At 43.9% G+C, this 22,746-nt stretch overlaps 2 protein-coding genes across 3 annotated transcripts in view; one reads left to right on the top strand and one right to left on the bottom strand.

The window, feature by feature from the left end:
* Positions 1-2,947, bottom strand: part of Klhl5 (kelch like family member 5) — a 67,800-nt gene extending 64,853 nt beyond the window's left edge. Inside the window, exon 1 of the mRNA XM_032916015.1 lies at positions 2,754-2,947. The gene's annotated coding sequence lies outside the window, so the exon portion shown is untranslated. The remainder of the gene's footprint in view (positions 1-2,753) is intronic.
* Positions 2,948-20,502: 17,555 nt separating this feature from the next.
* Positions 20,503-22,746, top strand: part of Tmem156 (transmembrane protein 156) — a 28,300-nt gene continuing 26,056 nt past the window's right edge. For both annotated transcript variants that reach the window (XM_032916462.1, XM_032916461.1), the window contains exon 1: positions 20,503-20,615. In XM_032916462.1, coding sequence (XP_032772353.1) covers positions 20,528-20,615 — 88 coding nt within the window. In that variant the 5' untranslated portion in view covers positions 20,503-20,527. The remainder of the gene's footprint in view (positions 20,616-22,746) is intronic.

The raw sequence follows: 22,746 nt of genomic DNA, 5'->3' as shown, positions 1-22,746 counted from the left end.
TACCCTATTCTGTTTGATACTCAGCAAACATCTTTTTCACAAACAAGGTGAAGAGAATAAATCGCGTTGCCTATTTTCAGAAGGTAACATTCTATATACCTGTGCCCCCCCCATTACCTTTGCACTTCCATATGTCAGCTCCAGATAATTTTCAAACCAATCCCTCATCCTCTCAGCTCTCACTGCCTGACTTCTGAAACCCAGGATCCAAGAATATCTGCATAAGATGTGGTTCTTGCAATCCAAACTCTTGCTGCCTGTCCTCGTTTGAAGCCTTAAGGCTGCTTTACTACCAGTACTCAGTAAATTCTCAGCATTTATCCCATGAATGAACATTTGCTATAGCCACACTAGTCTTACAAACTAGGATATAGATCCAAAGGACTCATAAACTTGCTAGAAATTGTCCCCAAACATTAGTAAGCTTTTTGGGTTTTTGTTTGTTTGTTTTGTTTTGTTCCAGATCTTCTCTGTCTTTCTCTCCTTTTAATTGTTGTTTTGAGACAGGGTCTCAAATCTCACTATGTAGCCTTGGATGGTCTGGAATTTGCTGTTTAGGCCAGGTCAGCCTCTAACTCATAGAAATCTGGATACCTCTGTCTCCAGAATGCTAGGCTTAAAGGCTTGGACCACCACACTTAGCCTTTTCACTCTTTCTACTATGTGGCATGATTTCTGAGATCTTTATTTGCTACAAAATGTAGGGTTTTACAGCAAACTAATAGTATAAATAATGTTTGTGATAAGATAGCATGCAAATCAGACATTTATATTCACTAATAATTGAAAGTAATTCCTCGAGGATTCCTACTTGCCCAAACCTAATTCTAGTTCTCAAACAGTAAACATTCTAAAGCACAAATGAAAAGTCCTGTAGGCCATGTAGTCCAAGAAGCAACTTGCTGAAGATCTATGGAGTATGAGATGAGCCTTTTCCTTTGATATGCACTGTATTAAAACCCTGATTTCTGGATTAGCTTCATTTTGGTCCTTACCAAATTCACTAACTTCAAACATTTTGCTCTCCAGTTCTTATTGGTTCTCAAGCTGTAAGAAAATATCCATGAAGAACTGCTTTATTAAATTTGGAATAGGTCACAACATGCATTCCTCAATCAATCCATTTTACAGCACTATGGTAAAAAGTTTCAAGAAGTTCTGGGTAAAGAAGCATTTATCTAATCCAGATACCTTGAGTTCATCTGAGCTCAGAATCTCTTTCCATCTCCCCTTGTCCTGGAGCTGGGACAAAGAGGACCTTGTACAGAGCAGACAAGTAAGTCCTCCGCCACTGAGTGTGGCTTGGGAAATATGAGTTCAGATAATCTCAACCATGAATTCACAGAACAGATCCTAATTTCAACATGCCCTATGTTAAAAACATGTTTTGGGTTCATGTGTGTGCAAAATTTACAATTTTCTGATGGGATCTTTTAAAAATGTCAGCTGCTACACCATCTCTCTTCCTTTTCTTAGGTCCCCTCAGTTTAGTAGAAAATGCCTTGTGTATGCAGAACTGACTTTTTTTTTTTAATTGTGGAATTATAAACATGCTGTAGCTTACTGTATTCCTTTCCTGACTCCCAAGGAAGTTCAAAACCCAAACTAAGACTCACGTGTAGCACAGGACCTTTCTATTCCTTCCCAACCTGGCTTTCTCCTCAACCTCAGTATTCTCATCTACTTTGTTTTACTATATTGTACACATCGACACAAAACTGCTTCCAATATCTGGATATACAAACTCTCTGTGAGTATATATGTTTGTCTTTTTTCCTACAATTTCTATTTCTCTCTCCTTGTCACAAAAATATTAGTGTATTCACCTTTACCTAAAAGAGTTTCACATAAATCCCCATACTGAACATAAACATTCATTACGGTAGTCAAACCCATAAATACTGATTATCAGAGGGAAAAAAAGTTGTGAGCCCCCCCAACAGCGATCTAATTAATAATAAAAAGCCTTATTAAACTGTTTATTAACAGGAAGATTTATTAAACTGCTTCCTAACAGGAAGGCGAATTAACATTTATGGTGCATCGGTAAAACCGCCAGACACATAGTATAGCAGTTCCACTTTCAAAACAAAGTTGGGGTGGGGGGCATCTGCCAGCGCATAATTCCTGAACCATGCAGAGGAAATTGCCCTTTCATGGTGGTGGAAGGGGCGTGGGTATACACTTCGTATATCCCTTTTAGTGAAAGTCTCAAAAATCAGATGAGATAATTATAATGGCAACAATACATATTCTCTGACAGCCAAGTTCTCCCAGCAGCTTTGAATTGTGGAACACGCACTGAAGCAGCTGTCTAAACGCCAAAGTTGTGAACGGGCAAAACCAAACCCAGGAAACTACAATCTTATTCTCCACTTTTGAGGATAAGGCTATTACTTAACAACTTTAACAAGGTGTGCATGTTGTAGGGGATCAGAAATAGTTTCCAGCGTGTTTTATTCTTGGGAACAATTTTGGAGAGCAGCACTCGCTCCACCCGCCGGGCCATCAGCGCCGCGTGGAGAACTTTGAGCAACTCCAGGCCGGCGGGGCGGCGGGGCGGCGTTCCGGGAGATAGGGGGGTGAGGGGAAAACCGGGTTCGAGTCCCGGTTGCAGCTCGAGAGCCCCCAACCCGGGCCGGCTGCTACAGTGGGCAGGTCACCCAGGCCAGCTCGTCCTCGGACCCCGAAGGGTCGCGTGTGTGTAGGGAGCTGGCCTTAGCTCACCGCGCCGAGGAGGAAGTCGCACTTACCGAGGAGGGTCAGGAGGGAGGCCCGGGGTCACCGTGGCGCGGGGCGGCGGGAGGGGAGGCTGCGCGGGGCGCGGGCGGGCACGCACAGCGGAGGGATGCTCGGCCCCGCGCGCGCCCCCAGCCCCTTCCCCACAGTGTCGCCCCGCGCAGCGGCCCTCCCGGGCCGAGCCACTCCTCTCCGTCAGGCGACGCCAGGCCAGGAGTCAAACTTGTCCCGCAGCCCCTGAGGGGGCGGGCGGGCACGCGCGCGACACTGAGTAGGGGTCCGACACAAGGTTAGTCCCGGCGCGGCCGCCCCGCCCCACGACAGCAGACCCTGCCCACCACTGAGTCCCGCCTGCTCCGCCCAGGGTGCTAAGCTCCGCCCCCTCGCAGCAGGGCCCAAAAGACCGAGAATTCCGTTCTCTTAAAAGGGTACACAGGTCCGGGTTGGGAGAGCCAGGGCACCAGGTACATCTTCATACTGGGCGGTGCTCCGATGAGGGAGGGCGGGCAGAGCGTACTCAATGGAGCTCAGAATGTGCCAGCCCCTAGAAACTGGGAGCAGGGGAATTCTTGGGGATGGGAAGTGAGGGAGAGTTCCCACTGCAGGACCGGAAGGCGACCAGAGAGAGATGGCCTTTATGTCTCAGCTTACAGGGGAAAATCTGCAAAAGTCTGCCTTGACCAGCGCATGAAACCTTTCCTCTTGCAGAAGTCTGATAAGTGTGCTGAGAAGTGGATTTGTGCCATTGAAGTTATGATGTGAAGACTCTGCGGTTGTTTTACAATGGTGGGATATAATTTACTCTGGTATACAACATGTAACTCCTCTATGCTCCGGGCTGAAAAAAGCAATAATCTATCCAATACCTGTACATCAAGCACTAATCTGTGACACTTTGTTACCCTCATCCATAGTAAGAAGCAGCTGTGATCCCTAGGTAGAAAGAAGGAAGGAGGGGGCTCCCGTTTTTTTTTCCATGAGTTAGTCATATGTGGATGAAGTGCCTAGTTGTACTTAGTTCTTAAAGTAATTCATGTATTCATACTGAATATATGTGGTGTGTGTGTGTGTGTGTGTGTGTGTGTGTGTGTGTGTGTGTGTGTGTGTGTGTACTTGGTGCTTGTGACTCTGACATGGCTGTACCTCTTCTGTAGTGGTTAACTGTGGCTATTGCCCCAAAATAGCATTTGCCCACGAGGTCTTCAGTATATCTTCATAATAAAAACCCAGTGGGAAGCAGTTGTCCTAAAGACTAATACTGGGATAATATAACCTAGTTGTGTAGGAGCTTGAGGTGGTTGGGAGATCTATTTAAGGATGCTTTGTGAACTGGGAAAATGGTTAGAAAAAGCAACAATGTAAAACTATGAAGCACTAACGATTCCAAGAGAAAAGGATAGAGTCACTTAATGCTGTTACAATAAGGAAATAGATACATCAAGAAAACTATGGTGTTGGCTCAGTTCACAAAGTACAAGAGAGTTTTTATCTGAGGCAGTGGAAAAGACACTCCCCATGCAGTGACACCTACACACAAAACTCCAGTAGCGCTGTCTTTAACTACAGAATGCGGTGTATAAACCCACAGCCAGAGATTGTGGAATTTGGAACTACTTTAAGGCTTGGTTCGAGTTTTCAGTCAGTGTTAGGGTTTGTGAGCGTTAACAGAGAATCAGATACAATGAAAGAAAGTGGGCCCCGATTTAAAACAGGCACTCTCACAGACCTTTTCTTTTCCTTTCTACTAACTAAACATGCCACGTGTTCTATGCTGGAGTCTTTTGTATTAGATTTACTAGCTGGGGTTGGGGATTTAGCTCAGTGGTAGAACGCTTGCCTAGCAAGCGCAAGGCCCTGGGTTCGGTCCCCAGCTCCGAAAAAGAAAAAAAAAAAAAAGATTTAGATTTACTAGCTGATTCTGATTTTCTAATTATTTGTTCCACTCCAGCAAAAGCCATCAAAATATCCTTGGCAATCGTGATCAGTAACACTAGCCTAGGGTACTCTCACTTGCTCTTTTAGCTGTCCCTGACACTGGACTACTTTTCTCTGTGTGTCTCCACACCAAGGGTCCCTTATGTGGCCTGCTGTTTGCCTTTCACACAGCTGGCTCCTTCTTCCTTGTCACCTATGGAAACCTTCAGTCCTTGCCTAGTGCCTCACTTTTCAGCACTAAGCACTCAGCACCTGCCATCTCTGACTCCCTACCCTCATTTGAATGTAAGCCTTGTGAGATAGAATATTGCTTATTTAGATCGCCGCTACATCTAATTGTCTATTTTTACCATGTGCATGAAAGAGAAGGTGCGTAACATGTATATTTTTAGTAGATGAACGATTCCACATTGGAGAGATAGCTTATATCCCCTTTTGTAACTGTTGAAGACTTTCATATAATTTATCTTTTTGAGCTGTATGACTTAGATGGCATATTAATGAAGTCTGAGACGTAGCCCGATTTTACTGTTTAATTCTAAAACGGAAAAGGCTGGTGTTGACTTCTTACTCTAGCAACACCGAGCATCAGTGTTTGGAGAAGAGTTACAGTTCCATTTCTATGACAAGATCTTATGACCCGCCCAGGTAATAAGACTGTTGGATCTGACTTGATTGCCATATTTTTCTAGTCTTTCTTGTAATAACCCCAAAGAACAATACAGAGTTAAAACTGTAAAATTGAGACGTGCAGTGATTGTGAGAAGAAAGGAGCAGTGAAAAGAATGCCATCCCACAGAACCGACAAGTTGCGAAAGATCAATAAAGCCAAGGTATTTGGCCCTGAGACAAGACCATATAAGAATGATTAGAAGTGGGGTTGGGGATTTAGCTCAGTGGTAGAGCGCTTGCCTAGGAAGCACAAGGCCCTGGGTTCGGTCCCCAGCTCCGAAAAAAAGAACCAAAAAAAAAAATGATTAGAAGTAAATAGTTGAACCTAGAATCTTATTGCTGATAACTGACAGATGATGCTAATACAGTGTCCTTTGTAGGTGCTCAGAACATTTTGATCGATGATAAATTATAAAATTGAGGTTAATTGTTGATGCTCAAAAAAAAAAAAAAAACTCCAAATGAAAACCTCAAAAGCAGTCTCAGAGAGGGAGAGATTATTTTTTCTAGTCAAAGCAGGCCCATGGACATACAGAGATGTTAAGACACACATTCTACCAAGGTCTCAAACCTGGGAGGAAGAAATGCTACAGCCGGACCAGCAAGACGGCTTAGGAAGCAAGGGTGCTTTCCAAGAAGGCCTGATGGTCCAAGTTTGTTCTTCAGAGCCCATGGTAACGGGGAGGACTGACTACTTCAGGCTGCTCTCTGGCTGCCACAGGTACACTGTGGCACACATGGCCACACAAATAAGTAATCAGTTAATTAATTAAAAAGCTGGCTGTGATGGCACACAGCTGTGACCCCAGAGCTTGGAAGGCAGATATGGGTGAATGTCTGAAATTGAGAGCAGCATGGTCTGCCTATGGCGTTCCTGGTCAGCCTTGCTGGAGGAAGTCACTAGGGGCAGCCTTTGGGAGCTTAAAGCCTCACCCCCATTTCAATTTTGCACTCTGCCAGTTATTGAAGGTGCTTGCCACCATGCTTGCTCTGTCATTATGGCCTCTCCCTCTGTAACGTAAGACAAAATAAACTCTTCCTTCTACAAGTTGCCTCTCTCATGGTGTCTCATAACAGCAACGGAAAAGTAACTGAGATAACCTGGTAAGAACATGTTCCTGCCTTTCATGTGAGAGTCATGGAGCCTGCCCCTAGCGCAGGAGAAGCTAACGCCCCCTTGTTCTCTAGACCATGTGGCCAGCAGATAAGGTACAGTCCCTGTCAAATCACAGAACATCATGGTTTGACCTCATGCCCATGATGCAGAGCGTAAAGTGGGAAGACTCACTCTTTACAAGTGGAAGGGAGATACTCTCCCCTCCTTACAGACCCTTACAGAACACTTACCTCAAGCTACTCCACACAGTGCTGAGGACGTGGGAAGGAATGTGCATTCTTTTACAAGCCTATTTCCATTCGGCCATCTGTAAGTAGATCTCTTCCATGAGCACACTTTCTGACTTGGAGGTGGAACTACCCGACCCTGTTGACTGTTGTTTTCATGATTCACCTTAGCATAGCTTAAGGCCCCTCACGGTCTAACGAGCTGCTGATTGCCAAGCCAGCACTGTGCCCACTCTGAACTGTTTGCTTTGTCTATACCACATTATCTTTCCCATAGTCAGGCCTTTAAAACTGCAGGGGCATGCACATACACACCACACCACACACATACATACACACACACACACACACACACACATACACACACACACACACACACACACACACCCTACCCTCTTTTCTGATATTTGCTGGGCCTGAAGACAACTCCTGCCCTGGTGATCTTTATCTGGACCTTTCCAAGCGTGCTGTGTTATTCCTACATGCTCCCATAGTGCCCGTGGTGCCTTTCTCTCTGTTGTGGTATGTACTGGCTGTGAATGTGGGTTTGCTTGCCTGTCTCTCTGACTGGTGGAGAATGTCTACTCTAGCAACTCATAAATATCTTATAAATGAATGAATGAAAAATACCCCTGGCCTATAAACCATTGAGAAATAGCCACTCCATTGGATAGGAGAAATGTTTCTCTCTGAGCATTGCAACACAGACAGACAGAAACTTCCTTCTATTTTACAGTGTTATACCACGAGTTTCATGACATTTCAGAAGGCTTTAAATTTATTTATTCCGTCACCTTACAAGAACGAGGGGCTGAACAGGAGGCGTTTGTGTTTGTTTTCTTGTGTCCTGCTAAGCAGTCTAACATCTCACTATGCTTCTTATACACTGATGAAAACAATAACGGTTGTGAGCCTACTGATTAATTGTTGTTTTGTGATTTAAAGACTGCACCAGCTCTGTGTTGGATATAACGTTTCCTGATGACTGTCTAGCAGACAAGAACAACCCACTTTAGTTTCTGTTCTCATGTTCTCTGAGAGCGAGCTCATAGCCACACTATGTATGAATGTTTACAGAGTGAGGTGTGTTGCTGTGAGTGCCAATGGTTGGCCTGCTGAGTATGCCTTCATCAGCACTTACCGATCGGCTTTACCGATTATGGGAGGTGATGGCGGCCCAGGAGACACCGTGCAGCTCAACACTGTGCTGCTCACTGTGAAAGAGAATGAACAATGGATCAGAGCCACATAAACCCCACACCACTCGTTGGTTTTCACACTTCCTCTTTCACCCCCGTCTTGTTCAACTTTTAAGCGCGCACACACACACACACACACACACACACACACACACACACCCTCTGCCTTCACACTTGTTCTGCATTCAGTGTCTATTCTTAGCACAGAGCACTTGGAGAAAGACTCTGGCTGTTTAATAAGCAGCTGACTTGAGATCCGAAGACGTCGGGTGAGTGGAAGGTGGCACACTGCACACATCGGAGGAGCATCAGATAACAGTCTACATGACACCAGGGAGAAAGGAAACAAAGCCTCCCATACTCTGGGCCAACCCCAAGGAAGTCAAGATATGCTGCCAATAAGATTCAGAAGGCTTCTCTGGTTGCGGCCAAGCTTCCGTTTCTGTTGCTTTGAAATCTGAGTCTGCGTCTATGGGATCTCATGTTTTCAGCCTGAGCCATTAATGTTTTATGTTATCAAACAATCGGAGGTTGCTATGTTGCCCTAGCATTGTGAAGGATGTCTTGATTATGTATTTCCACTTCTGGATGCACACCTAAGATAAGGTACTTCGGTATCAAAGGAGTTACCCAAAGCTTTATAGCCAGAGGCTGGAACACCCCAGAGACCCAGAAACTCATTACAGGCTGGTTGTTCCTTCTGAGGGTACTAGCGAGAAGGCAAGAAAGGGGCTCCAACAGGTTCTTTCCTGCTATTTTAGTACAGGAGGGCTTGTTGGTTAAAACAAGTCCTTCCTTCCAGCCACAGGTGACTTGGGTGGGGATGGCGGCTGCAAAGCAGCTGGTAGTGTATGGGCTGGATACAAGCTTCCACTCTGAGGAAGCTCGAATGAGCAGGCCTGGGGTGGATGCCCAGTTCTGAGCATTCTCAAGCAGATCAAGCCAGATTTCCCCTTCCAAGGAAGAAAGAAATGGGTGATGCACACAGCTTGTGACCTGAGACAGGCCCAGCATCTTTCCTGATTCTCTGAGGAGCTGGTTTGAGGAGCTGCTTACAATTCTAAGTCTGGCCGGCTGACTTGCTACCCCACGGAAGGGTGATGTCCAGTGTGCCCTTATGCTCTGGTATGCTTTGCCACAACCTTGCTGCATCCACAGGAGGTGATGAAACATATTGGCTGTCTCCTGGTAGCCTGCTCTGAGACTCTGAATTTCTTGTCAGCGCTGTTTGAACTCTTGCCCAGGGGGAAAATGCCATCTTTGGAAACAACATTATAGCTCCTTTCTCAATAACCTCCATTTCTGAAATAGCAAAGAGATTACACTGGGAAAGGGAAAGACTGTGAAGGGAAAATGTTGTTATAATTTACATATAGTACAAAGCTACTCTTTCTAGTGTATAACTCCAGAATTTTAACTAGTATGCAGTTGCCACAAAAGTCAACACAGTCACGGAACATGTCTGTGATCTAACAATTCCCTTGTGTCTCTGTGTCATCTATCTCGAGCCTGTGGCAACCACTTAGCTCTTTTCTGTCCCTGAGGTTAAGTCTTGTCCCAGGTGGCATGAGATGGGATCATAACAAGGCTCTTTTAGCATCCTCACACAGCCAGCCTGTGTCTACCCCATCCATGGGACATTGCTTGACAGTGTTATTTTCATTATCTACTTGATTTCTCTTTCATTTGAGTGTGCACTTGCACTAGGAAGTAAGACAGGGATTCTGCCTGTACACTGTCGACTCTCCAAGGTTCAAGAAGCAACCTAAGTGTTCAGTAAATATTTGTTGAATGAAGTGCTATGTGAATAAAGAGATTGAGGATTCCTGGGACCCTTCCTGGGCTCGAACAGACCTTGTTAAGAAGAGATGATTTTCTTTACAAAATGCATTAATTGAAGGATTTGTCTGTTGCCACGGTAGTTGGCTATCTGAGAGTAATACAATTAGGAGACATTGGGATGATGAATCGTTTCTTTAAATTCACCTGGATGGTGAGATTAACCAGAACAGAAGTGGCCTGAGGTGAGGAAGGCATCAGCAGCTCTTTCCTGGGGTTGTTCCAGGCAGGAGATAACTTACTGGACATGAAGTGTTTATTGCAGTGGTCTTCAGCTTGGAGTCATTTTGTTCCCCCGGGGGCTATGGCAATGTCTGCAGACATTTTTGTTGTCAAAAGTAGGACAGAGAGGACAGCTAAGGGAATCTGCTGAAGGTCACAGAATGTGCAGTGTGGTTCTCCATGGCAAAGAATTATCAGTTGGGCCACCAGCCAGAAACCCTGGGTGAATGTGTAGTCAGGCTTGAAGTAAGGGCTGTATTTAACATTTGATGATATCCTAATCATCCTCCTCCTCCTCCTCTTCATCATCCTCATCCTCATCAGTAGTAGTAGAAGAAATGTGTGTGTGTGTGTGTGTGTGTGTGTGTGTGTGTTGTACATGCAGGGTGTGTGCAGATGTTGGGGTACAACAGAGGCTCTGGATTGCCCCCCAGAGCTCTCAGAGGTACAGGCAATTGTGAACTGCATAATGTGGGAGTTGGGAATCAAACGCGCATCCTTTGGAGGAGGGATACACGATTTTGACGGCTGAGCCATCTTTCCACCCCTGAGCTAATGTTATTTAGAAATGATCCTTCCTAACCAATCCTCTCACCCAGGCTGACAGTGAGGCTGTGCATTAAGTCTGAAGTTAGACTCCTTATGTTTGAAGCTCAGCATGACCCACAGCAGTGTGCCTGAGCACATTAACCTGACTTTTCTATACAACTCTGCCTATAAAAGGGGATTAGAGTAACTGCCTCAGAGAGTTGCCGGGAGTCAAACACAGTAGTCCACACAACGCATGCATTACTGCAGTAGTGCATAGCAAATGTTCAATAAATGCCATTGATTACTCTTGTTTCTGATGCCAAAAAGATCTTCCCATAGGATATAATGAAGGAATTGAGAATAGTTTCCACTAGGGAGGAGAAATAGAAAATATTGCTCATATGAAATACATCCTGGCATTAATTTAACACAGTGATAGATAACTACATAGGATTAAAATTCAAATAAAGCACATAGGGCTATGCTTGTGTGTGTGTGTGTGTGTGTGTGTGTGTGTGTGTGTGTGTGTGTGTAGGAAATCAAAGCCAGAATATTCAACCAGCAGAGTTCTTCACACACAGCCTTGGGATGAACACCATCACCATACTGATTGGTTTTGTGTGTCAACTTGACACAAGCTGGATTTATCACAGAAAAGGAGCCTCAGTTGTGGAAATGCCTCCATGGGACCCAGCTATAAGGCATTTTCCCATTAGTGATCAAGGGGGGAGGACCCAGCCCATGGTGGGTGGTGCCATCTGTGGGCTGGTAGTCTAGGGTTCTATAAGAGAGCAAGCTGAGCAATCCAGGGGAAAGAAGTCAGTAACATTTCTCCATGACCTCTGCATCAGTTCCTGCTCCCTGTCCTGCTTGAGTTCCAGTCCTGACTTCCTTTGGTGATGAACAGCAACGTGGAAGTGTAAGCTGCATAACCCCTTTCCTCCCCAAACTGCTTCTTGGTCATGATGTGTTGTGCAGGAATAGAAACCCTGACTAAGACATTGGCTCAGGAAAGGGAACATTCTCTCCTCCACAGAGTACCCGTTGCTATGCAGAGTATGGATCAGATGCCCTATGGGATGAGACCAGAATGGACCCTCAAGTCTGGCTGCTGAAGAAAGACTATTAATTTGAAGATGACAAAGTGAGTGTTTTGGGGTCAATCTAAATCCAAATCTTAAAAGTTAGTATGAGGAGAGACTGTCTACCTCAGGACCATTGTCCCGAAGAATGACTGTTACCATGGTGCTTCCTGGCTCTGAGGTTAGGCACAGTGATGCCAAAGCTCTTTCATGATATCCGCACACTCATCCCTTAAGAATCTCATGGTCACACTGGCCTGAGGTTACTTCCTCCTTTTGTATCTTGGATAGAATGCTCCTTCCCCATTTAAGTTTTCTGAGTCCTAGTTTTGTTTCAGAAACCCACAAACATTAAAAAATATGAAACGGTAGGGATAAAAGAAATAACATGGGACCCAAGAACCACAATATGGTGTAGTCAGCAGTGTGGTTTCCATCAGCGCCAGCCATAAGCAGCCACTGCAAGGGCCACCACAGGATTACACAGTCATTGTGTCTGACTGTCAGCCCAAACCAATGCCGAGGTTGGCTTCTCTCTAAAAGATACCCAACTATTTCAGCAGTATAACTCGTGTGCGAGGTAGACCCTGAAAGGTCTTAGTTTCTCTAAAGAGCAGAGTAATGTCTGGAGCTAAAAGCTGAGCTATACATGACAATAAACACAAACCCATTGAAGCTACTCAAAACGTTCCCTGGACTCCTTAGCATTTCCTGGTCACCGGCTGGCCAGACATGACGACTCCAACTTAGGTACCTTTTCCTGACGAGGCCAGCTGTGGATACTTCTAATGACACTTGGTTTTAGAAATGACTAAACAGGTTGCATTAAGTTTTCGTAAGGACCTTCCATTGTTCTGGCCCTCCTCTACACTCAGACTTGGAAGCAAGGCCCAGTGAAACTAGACCACCCTCCATGGTCTCTGCATTAGCTCCTGTCTTCAGGGTCCTGCCCTGACTTCCATCAATGATGGACTATAATGTATAAGCCAAATAAACCCTTTCCTCCCAGACTTGCCTTTGGTCATGGAGTTTCAGCATAGCCATGGTAACTCTAACTAGGACAAAAACTACTACCAGGTTAATGGGGTAATGATGTGACAGACCTGACCATACTGTTTTGGGGAGGATTATGAAGGGACTTTGGAACTTTGAGCTAGAAAAGCCATGGAGTGTTATGTTAAAGACTTGGTGAACTGTTCTGTGGGAGCACAGAAAACAAGAGTCTTGATAGAAATGCAGAGGATGAAGGCCTGGCTTATGAAGGTCCAGAGAGTTCCTTAAAGACTCTACTGCGGCCATTGCATAGCATGAGTTAAGAATCTGTAGTTTGCTCAGCTAGGCCTGAAGAATTGGCTGCAAGAAACCAGAACCACTAACATGAAACCTTTCCTTTGTTGGGATAATCTGCTCTGGTCAGCTGGAGCTGAGAAACTCGTGGTGATTAAGAAGAGACCAGCGTCACTGAGGTGAAATATTCTGGCAAGTGTTTCCTGAAAGTCAGCACACAGAAGCTGGTGTTCCAGAGGTGGCCAATGCTGTATCTCGTGCCGGAAGCCAAAGTTGGTCATGTATCGTCGGTCAGGAGGTACTGGTTTTGAAGGCATAGAGGAATCATAGAGAGACGCTGAGGCTTGGCACTGTGAGGAAGCAGGAGAGGCCACTGGTGGAAGTGAAGCCAGAGTAGCAGTTGAAGGCCCAGGATTCAAGGGATTCAAGGGATCAGGTGGAGAAATCGAGGCTTGGCACCATGAAGAGAGCCTATGAGAGACTCTTGGTGAAAGTGCTCTCTTCATGGTGCCAAGCTGCTCTCCATGACTCCAAAATTCTGGAACCTCCTACCAGAAGTTTGGAGTTGCCAATATCAGGGGATGACCATCAAGGAGAGCAGAAGCTGTAGAACGGAGGCAGCCTGAAGCTTGAAGGTAAGCTTCATATGCTGTCGATGGCTATCCAAGCCCTTTGGAGGTCTCCAGGTGATCCCGAGTGGATCCCAGACATTAGACACCGAGTTATTCAAACAGTTGGACTTCACTTTGATTTGATTGTGACTGAGCCCTAGTTCTTTCCTCTCTGATAACTCAGAGTTATCTTTTTTCCAACTTTTCTGTTACTTCAGTTTTTTGTTTTGTTTAGTTTTTCGAGATAGGATATCCTGTAGTCCAGGCTAACTCTGAGTTTACTGAGTAGCTGAGGATGACCATTGACTCTTTCTTCCACCTCTGAAGTGCTTTGATGACAGACATTCATTACCAATTGGCTTACTGCTTCAGCTTTACCTGCAGAATATAGAAAGTCAAGTAGATTCCAAATTGAGCATGCCTGTTTGTTTCTGAGGGACTCTCACTTAAAACTGAATTGATTATAAGAAAGTGCAGCTTAAATTCTCAGGATTTCTGATATTTAAACTGCAAGCTTATGAGGCTGTACTTTATATATTTAGAAATTTCATCTGGGAAACACTTTAATGGATGAATTATGGCAGTTAAAGAAGCAAGGCATTTTGGTCTATTGTTTTTAATCCTTGCCATTGAGCATTGAGAGATAATTGTAAGACAAGAAAAAAATGCCTTCTTTTCTACCAAGAGTAGCCAGTCTGACAAGAGCCAATATTCTATAAATTTCTCCACCTTGTAAAACTTTTATGCCAATCTTTTTACTCTCTACCACCTGGTAAAAGATTGTTCACACAAAGACTGGGCTACATTCCCAGAACCTGAGGGACTGACATAGCCAACCTCTCCCCTCCTTTTCCTTCGTTCCATCACATCAATTTTTTCTCTTAAATGACTCTTTTATTACTTTATGTGTGTGGGTATTTGGCCTGGATGCATGTCTGTGTCCCACATGTGTGCCTGAGGAGACATGAAGAGGGCATTGTATGCCTGGAACACAGTGTTTGTGTGAGCTGCCATGTGGGTGCTGGGAACTGAACCTGGGTTCTCTGCAAGAGCAGCCAGTGCTCTTAATTGTGAGCAAATTGTGAAAGATTGTGAGGTTGGACCCCAGCCCATTGGCATTATTTTTTCTGCTTTGCTTTTAAAAAAAAATCTCTGCCTCCCTTCTAATGCTTATTCCTTCTAACACCCCAACACCAGGTAGGAGAGAAAGAAGGTTAGAGGGGAAAGGGGGTGTAGGTCTCTTTAAACTATTTCCTACTAAATAGGGTCATTGAGTTCCTTGGGGCAAGTCCAATCTTTGTCAAGTAAGGCTATCTCCAACTTCTTATCTCTCTTTTCTCAACCATAGCAACAGCAGGAGCAGGGGCAGGGGCAGGAGTAGGAGCAGGGGCAGGGGCAGGGGCAGGGGCAGGGGCAGGGGCAGGGGCAGGGGCAGGGGCAGGAGGAGCAGCAGCAGGAGCAGGAACAGGAGCAGGAGCAGGAGCAGGAGCAGGAGCAGGAGCAGGAGGAGGAGGAGCAGGAGCAGGAGCAGGAGCAGGAACAGGAACCAACAGCAGGAACCAGTAGCCATTTTCTTCTTTAGAGTGCATCCCTGGGTCTCTGACGTCCATTCCCTCTCTAGAATCATTAGAATTAAACTATCAGAGCTGGAAGAATCACAGAGCACCACAAGACAAATAGTCTGCTGCTGTGGATAATCTGAAGCAACCCCATATCCCACAACTTGGATTAAAACAAAAACATGTTTACATAATATAACTGGGTTTTTTAAAAAAATGTTTTTATTAACTTGAGTATTTCTTATTTACATTTCGAGTGTTATTCCCTTTCCCGGTTTCCGGGCCAACATCCCCCTAACCTCTCCCCCTCCCCTTCCTTATGGGTGTTCCCCTCCCCATCCTCCCCCCACTGCCGCCCTCCCCCCAACAATCCCGTTCACTGGGGGTTCAGTCTTAGCAGGACCCAGGGCTTCCCCTTCCACTGGTGCTCTTACTAGGATATTCATTGCTACCTATGAGGTCAGAGTCCAGGGTCAGTCCATGTATAGTCTTTGGGTAGTGGCTTAGTCCCTGGAAGCTCTGGTTGCTTGGTGTTGTTGTTCATATGGGGTCTCAAGCCCCTTCAAGCTCTTCCAGTTCATTCTCTGATTCCTTCAACGGGGGTCCCGTTCTCAGTTCAGTGGTTTGCTGCTGGCATTCGCCTCTGTGTTTGCTGTGTTCTGGCTGTGTCTCTCAGGATCGATCTACATCCGGCTCCTGTCTGCCTGCACTTCTTTGCTTCATCCATCTTGTCTAATTGGGTGGCTGTATATGTGTGGACCACATGTGGGGCAGGCTCTGAATGGGTGTTCCTTCTGCCTCTGTTTTAATCTTTGCCTCTCTCTTCCCTGCCAAGGGTATTCTTGTTCCCCTTTTAAAGAAGGAGTGAAGCATTCACATTTTGATCATTCGTCTTGAGTTTCATGTATAACTGGGTTTTTTTGTTTTTTTTTTTTTTTTTTTTCTTTTTTTTCGGAGCTGGGGGCTGAACCCAGGGCCTTGCGCTTGCTAGGCAAGCGCTCTACCCCAACCCCTATAACTGGGTTTTTAAAAGACAACAAAATTCTCACTGCACCGGCCAGTTCTGGGGATTGCAGGGGGCATAGTCTCCATCTGCATTAGAATAAAAACCAAATGAAGTTCTTGTTCTGATGTGATAGTGAGTTTAGTTTATGTCTGCTGCAGCCTTTTCCCCAATGAGAAATTGCATTGTTATGGTGGTTTGAATGAGAATGGCCCTAATAGACTCATATATTGAATGATTGGTCACCAGAGAGTGGAATTGTTTGAAAGGATTAGAAGGATTGGGGGTATGGCCTTGTTGGAATAGGTGTGGCCTTGCTGGGGAAGTATGTCACTGGGGAGTGGGTTTTGAGGTTTGAAAAGTCCACACCAGGCCCAGTCTCTCTCTCTCTCTCTCTCTCTCTCTCTCTCTCTCTCTCTCTCTCTCTCTCTCTTTCTCTCTCTCTCTCTCTCTGTAGATCAGGCTGTAGTTCTTACCTACTGCTTCAGCAGCACACTTACCTGCCACCATGCTCCCCTATGATGATAATGGGCTATGTCTCGGAAACTATGAGATGCTTTATGTTATAAGTTGTCTTGGGTCATGGTGTCTCTTCACAGCAATAGGACAGTGACTAAGACACCTGTCATGCTACTTTTGCTTTGTTTGTGTGTTCCTGTGCCACACTGAGATTATTCTTTGTTTCTAGCAGACCAAACACCCACTGCACATTTGGAATTTGTCTTTGGCTGTTAATATTTCAAGCAGTTAGTAACGGCAGACAGTGTTTGAAACATTTATAGTAACCAGATATGGCAAGATGGCTTAGCGGGTAAAGGCACTTGCTGGTGTTTGCAAAGAAACCGCCACTCCAACTGAAGCATCTGCCCGGGGCAAAGCTTCATCTTGATAAAGAGGGTGTGCTCAGAAAGGAAGATCAGTTGCACATTAACAGAAAACGTGTTTGGTTTTTATTCTAACTCAGGAGTTGGTGACTGTGTCTTCCCCATTGGGTGGGGTCTGTCCTTGAAATCATATTTGATTGGCTAGACTGAAAAGAGTTTGTACACAGGAAATGAAAGAAGAGGTGGGGGTCAGGGCATTGCTTGTAGGAGAAAAAAGTCACTAACCGTTCAGGTCATCAAATTCCAGGAATGCAGCAAAGCATTTGTGTAACCAATGGCTTCGCTGGTGGGAGGGACTAAAACACTGGCATAGAAGTCTTACAATGTGTGGGAGATAAAAAGATTTGAATTCCTTGCCGTCTTAGGGTTTTACTGCTATGACCAGACACCATGACCAAGGCAACTCTTATAAGGAGAACTTTAATTGGGATTGGCTTACAGGCTCAGAGGTTCAGTCCAGTATCACCAAGGCAGTGTCCAGGCTGGAGGAGCTGAGAGTTCCAACTCTTGTTCCGAAGGCAGTAGCAGAACAAGTGGCATCCAGACAGCTAGGACAAGGGTATTAAAGCCCCCCCCCACAGTGACACACCTATTCCAACAAGGCTAAACCGCCTAATAGTGCCACTCCCTGGGCCAAGCATATTCAAGCCGTCGAACTTGCCCTAAACACAAGTTTTACAGTATTTGAAAGAGAAGATTCATGTTTAATGTTTTACACCATCACGTATGATGACTTGAGTTTGATCTCCAAGACCCACACTCTGTAAGGACAGAACTACCTACTGAAAGTTGTCCTCTGTATCTTCCCAGTCTCTCTCTCTCTCTCTCTCTCTCTCTCTCTCTCTCTCTCTCTCTCTCTCTCTCTCTCTCCCCTCTCTCTCTCTCTCTCTCTCTCTCTCTCTCTCTCTCTCTCTCTCTCTCTCTCTCTCTCACACACACACACACGCGCATACACATGCACATACACAATATAATTGGATTAGCAATCTACAAGAATGATCATAGACAATAACATTGTTTTTCGTAATATTTGGTAAGTCAGAGGTAGCACAAATGTCTAGCAAGTGAATTACAGTTTAGCTGAGAGTCTGATCCCCTGTATACTCAGAGCAGCCAGCCTGTGGCCTAGGATTTATGGTCCTTCTGTTGCTCTCCTGATAGCCACCATCTGGACACCACCAGAGAAGCCAGGTGCAGAGCACATGATCGTAGCCAAGACAAAGGGCCTTTCAAGAAAATTGACTTTAAAGTGTCTAAAAATATGATAACCAGATTGAGTCAGAGTGGAAGGGAGCAAGGTGGTGGTGGCAGTAGCAGTAGCAATAGTGATGATACTGTGTGTGTGTGTGTGTGTGTGTGTCTGTGTGTGTATGTGTGTGTGTGTGTGTGTGTACATGTGCGTGTGTGTGTGTGTGTGTGTGTGTGTACATGTGCATTGGAATGTCAGTATGTATTATGTCAGAATGGTTTGATTGATTCTAAGAAAAATGTTTCATGAAGTTTCATGTGTTTAAGGCTTGGCTGCCGGCTGACAGATTTTTGATAAATGAATCAGAATCACAAGCTCTGATTTAATTAATAGATTAGTCCATGGAATTCTTAGCTGAATGAATTATTATGTGGGCTCTCGTAGGGAGTAGATTGCTGAGGGAGCACTCTTAATGGGTATTTGTTCCTATGCAGCCTGTCCACTGTGAGATGAGCCACTTCGCCCTGCCATGTTTTGCACCATATTTTGCCTTACCAAGCACAGACCCAGCAGCAATGGAGCCACATGACTATACACTGAAGCCCCTCAACATGTGAGCCCAATTAATCTTCCTTCCCTTAAGTGATTCTGCTCACATTTCAACACAGCAACCGGAAATGACTAATGCAGACCTGGCAGAAACATTACAACATAGAAAGCCATTAAATCAATAATTTTTTACTATGGATATAAGAATTACTGAGTATGTTAAGGTATTATTGCAACATTTATAAGGAAAAGAATAGACATTAAGATATCAAGGAAGGAAGAAGTAGAATATAGTGTTAAAAAGGGATAAAAGAGAAATTGTAGTCGGAGGGGATGATGGGGCAGGGCTGGGAGGGCAGGGTAGAGGAGGAACTGTGCCAAGGACCATTAACACTAAAGGGCTTTCGAAAAGTTGTATGGAAACCTACTACTGTAGTAGCTTTCTAAGATGTATATTTATATAAAGAATTTAAAGGGAATTAGCATATCATGGGCAGGGGGACCAGTATCTCAACTAGACATCATATGCTACCACATAAAACCCCCGGCACTAGGAGTGAGTTACATCATTTTGAATTATTAGCCAAAGGGATCCTATAGACCCCACAAACGTTACAGGGTATTGCTAATGCTATTGGTTCTCCTCCACCACAGGACTGTAAGACCCTATTGCTGAAGACTACAAAGGCTTGTAGAGTATCAATGGATCTAGATGGTACTTAACTGGAAATTTCACTCCTACTGGCTAGTGTTCACATAATCCTTAATGCTGTTCTTAAAATAAAGTATACGCTTGGGAATTCTATTCCTGTTTCTACTGCTCAGGTCTTAAAATCCCCTTCCTGAGGATTCCCATGTGTATGTAAATTCATAGTATCCACTAGGAAGACAAGTCAGTTGATTCTTGGGGCATTTTCCCAAACTAATCTTTGTCCTTTCCCTCCCCACCCGCCTGTTGTTCCATAAAGCCTAGGAGTGGGTGAGAGAGAACAAAAGAGAGGGTCAGCAGAAAGGAATGATTACAGAACTACAGGGACAGAGCAGGGAGCAAAGGATACATTTGCTCTAAGTACAAATTGAAGTACTTGATACATTTTATTTTAAAGGGAAGGGAAGGGGAGGTTGCGGAGGGCCCATGGAAATGCTAACTACTTGCATTGTCTAAGTAAGAACATTTGCTTGCCTTGTTTGCTGTATTCCTAAGAGTTTTCCGCTTTCCTTCATTTGCACTCTAAAACAAATGATTTCATTCTTTTGCAAGGAGAACAGGAATGTGGATTTCGTCATAGTAAACCCTGTTTATAGACGTAACATTCACAAACAAGTTTCATTTGACCACAGAGACAACACTAAAGCAGAACCCCACATTTTCATAAGCCTTTTGTTTATGCTCATATCTTGTGCTGTTTACTGTCTTCCAAACACCAGAGTCCAGCACAGGATCTGGTTTTCAGAGAGCTCAACTATCATTTATGAAGTAAATGAGTGAATGATGTTTATAAACCAGGGTGCCGCTGACATTTGTCCTTTGGTTTTTGGTTATTATGTTGTAGGTTTACATGTATTCTTACCCATTGGTAAACATGAAAAGCAGCTTCAAATCTGGATGAAGCCAGACCCTCTTTGTTTCTTAAGATCATTTCTTCATCCTCCTTGTTTATCAGTTAGCTCAACAGTCCTTGCTAGAAGGCGGCTTTATTAGGCAAAGTGACTCAAAATGAAGAAGTCTCTGTTCTGGGTAACTTTTTTTTTTTTTAAGTCAGCCCCAAACGGAAGTGAGGGTGAGGTGAATCTCAGGAACTTGAAGTAGAGCTGAGATGAGAAGCAGGAAGCAACAGTATCAAGCTACGGATGGAAACACATTTGTGTCATGTGAGTGGACATGACAGAAACAGCTTTCCTTAAATTATTTATGGCAATAGTGATCACCTTCATTTTAGTCCTGCCAGAATTTTTCAAGACACCCAAAGGTAAGTAAACCATGGCAATCGAGCCCTCCTTTCTTACTTTAGAGTACATTGTCAGCTAGCGGTGACAGACAAGATCTTTCTGGGCATATGCTGTGTGCGCTGAGATTCAGTGACTTAAACCCTTGAAGTAAAATGAGATACCATTTTTTAGTTGCCTGCTGTCTAGCATAGTGACCTTAGGACTTAATTATGGTTACATTTGAAAAGGAAAAGAAATATTTAAAGTCTGCTTTTATATTCCAGACACAGGACTTAAGAGAATACCATTTTATGAGTTTGATCTTTGAAACTGTTTCCTTCTTTCAAAATAATCATATGTCTGCTTTTATATTCTGGAACTACCTACTAAGGGAAAATGACATTTATTTATTTTAAAAGGATCCATTTGATCATAAGGTGAGGCTAATAATTTACTGCTGATTTTAGAAAAGTGAGGATAAATTTAGTATTTTTAATATACAGTAAAAACCAAATGAGTACAAATATAGGCAGGTATGAGTATGTTTGTGAGCATTGGGAACAGGCAAAACCCCTTCTGAGAGCCCTTCAAAGAATTGTTATATGATTGTTGAAACTTCAAGGTAGAGAAACAAAAAATAAGGGAATTTAAACTATTTTTATCTATTATTAGAAGATTGGAAAACATGTTATTGTGGGTATTTAAGTGATAATTGTGCTCATTAAGTCTTTAATAAGAAGAAAAAGTTAAAAAAAATCCACTGTTCTATTACTAAATAGAAATCATATAAATTTACTGAAACAAGAGAAAAACATTTGATATCTTGCTGCAATGAATATTTATTGTTGAATATATGCAAAGCTAAGTGTTCAGATAAAAATACTTTTGCTAATTATATTTGATGACATACTGCAATGATTATTTAATGTCGCATATTAAATGATGCTAAGTAGCCAGATAAAAATATTTTTTCCAAGTAAACACTGTAACTGCAATTTTTACAAATGATCGAATTTAAATTTTTTCTTTTGGTGTATATATATATATATATTTTTTTTTTTTTTGAGCAAGCGTAGTGAGTATTTTTGATGCTTATTTTCACCCAATGAAAATGTGTCCTAAAGAAAATAGAATAGAGACAAGTTATTTTTAAGATATTTTGGACTGAGGGTAAAAACGTGTTTTTAGCTAAGCTGGGCCTGCTCTGTGTTTATATTCCTGTTCCTTTGACCAATTGTTTGAATCGAATGAAAATCGGGCAATTGGCCCACACTGTAAGAGGTGGTAGCTCTGAGATCCTATTAAGGATTGTGAGGAGACAGGAAGAGGCAGCGGCATTGTTCCTTTGACCACTAGTACTTGCTAGGGGTGATACCAGAAGACCAGTGATGCCCAGGGAAATTCAGAGCTGTGTGGGGCGAGCCTGGTGGGCCTTTGATTTTGTGAGCAGAAGAAAGCATTTTCTTGCAACTGAGGAAGCAAGGTTACTCCCAACTACGCTACCAATCTGCTTTTGTTGGATGAAACCTTTAAGATGGAGACTTGGGAGGCTGGAGAGGTGGCTTAAAGGGACTGGCTACTCTTCCAGAGGACCTGGGCTCAATTCTTGGCACTACATTGGCAGCTCACAATAGTCTAACTCCAGACCCAGGGGCTCCTATACCATCTTCTGGGCTGTGCAGCCAGCAGGCATGCACACCATGCACAGAAATATCTGCAGACGAAATACACATATAAACTTTGAGAGGGAGACTTGGTTAAACCTTAGATAGATTCCCGTGGTCTTTAATTTATTCCTTCTCTTATCCATGGTGTCTCTGTTCTGGGAAGGTGAGGCTTACAAAAAGAAAGGCAAGTCTCTCATAAGGGGTTTTCAGTCAAGAAGAGAGCCAGTGGTCAAGCAATTAAGCTCAGCCCCGTAAAGGGTAAAGTGGGATGTAAAAGGGAGTTGTGAGAGCATTAGTGTTCTTTCCAGGACTATGCTGAGAGGAAGTTTCTTCTGTTCCCAGTTGCCAAAAATAAATAAATAAATAAACAGGCAGAGTTCCAATAATCCCACACAGGGGGATTCTTGCTCACAGAAGCACTTTCCAAGAGAAGTCATGATTCTTACTGATTTTCAACTAAAATGTTCACATATCAATATCTCAAAACTTTATAAGAGCAGACACC

Source organism: Rattus rattus, chromosome 11 (genome assembly GCF_011064425.1).
Source record: "Rattus rattus isolate New Zealand chromosome 11, Rrattus_CSIRO_v1, whole genome shotgun sequence".
NCBI classification, from domain to species: Eukaryota; Metazoa; Chordata; class Mammalia; order Rodentia; family Muridae; genus Rattus; species Rattus rattus.
This window is presented reverse-complemented; position numbering and strand designations above follow the sequence as displayed.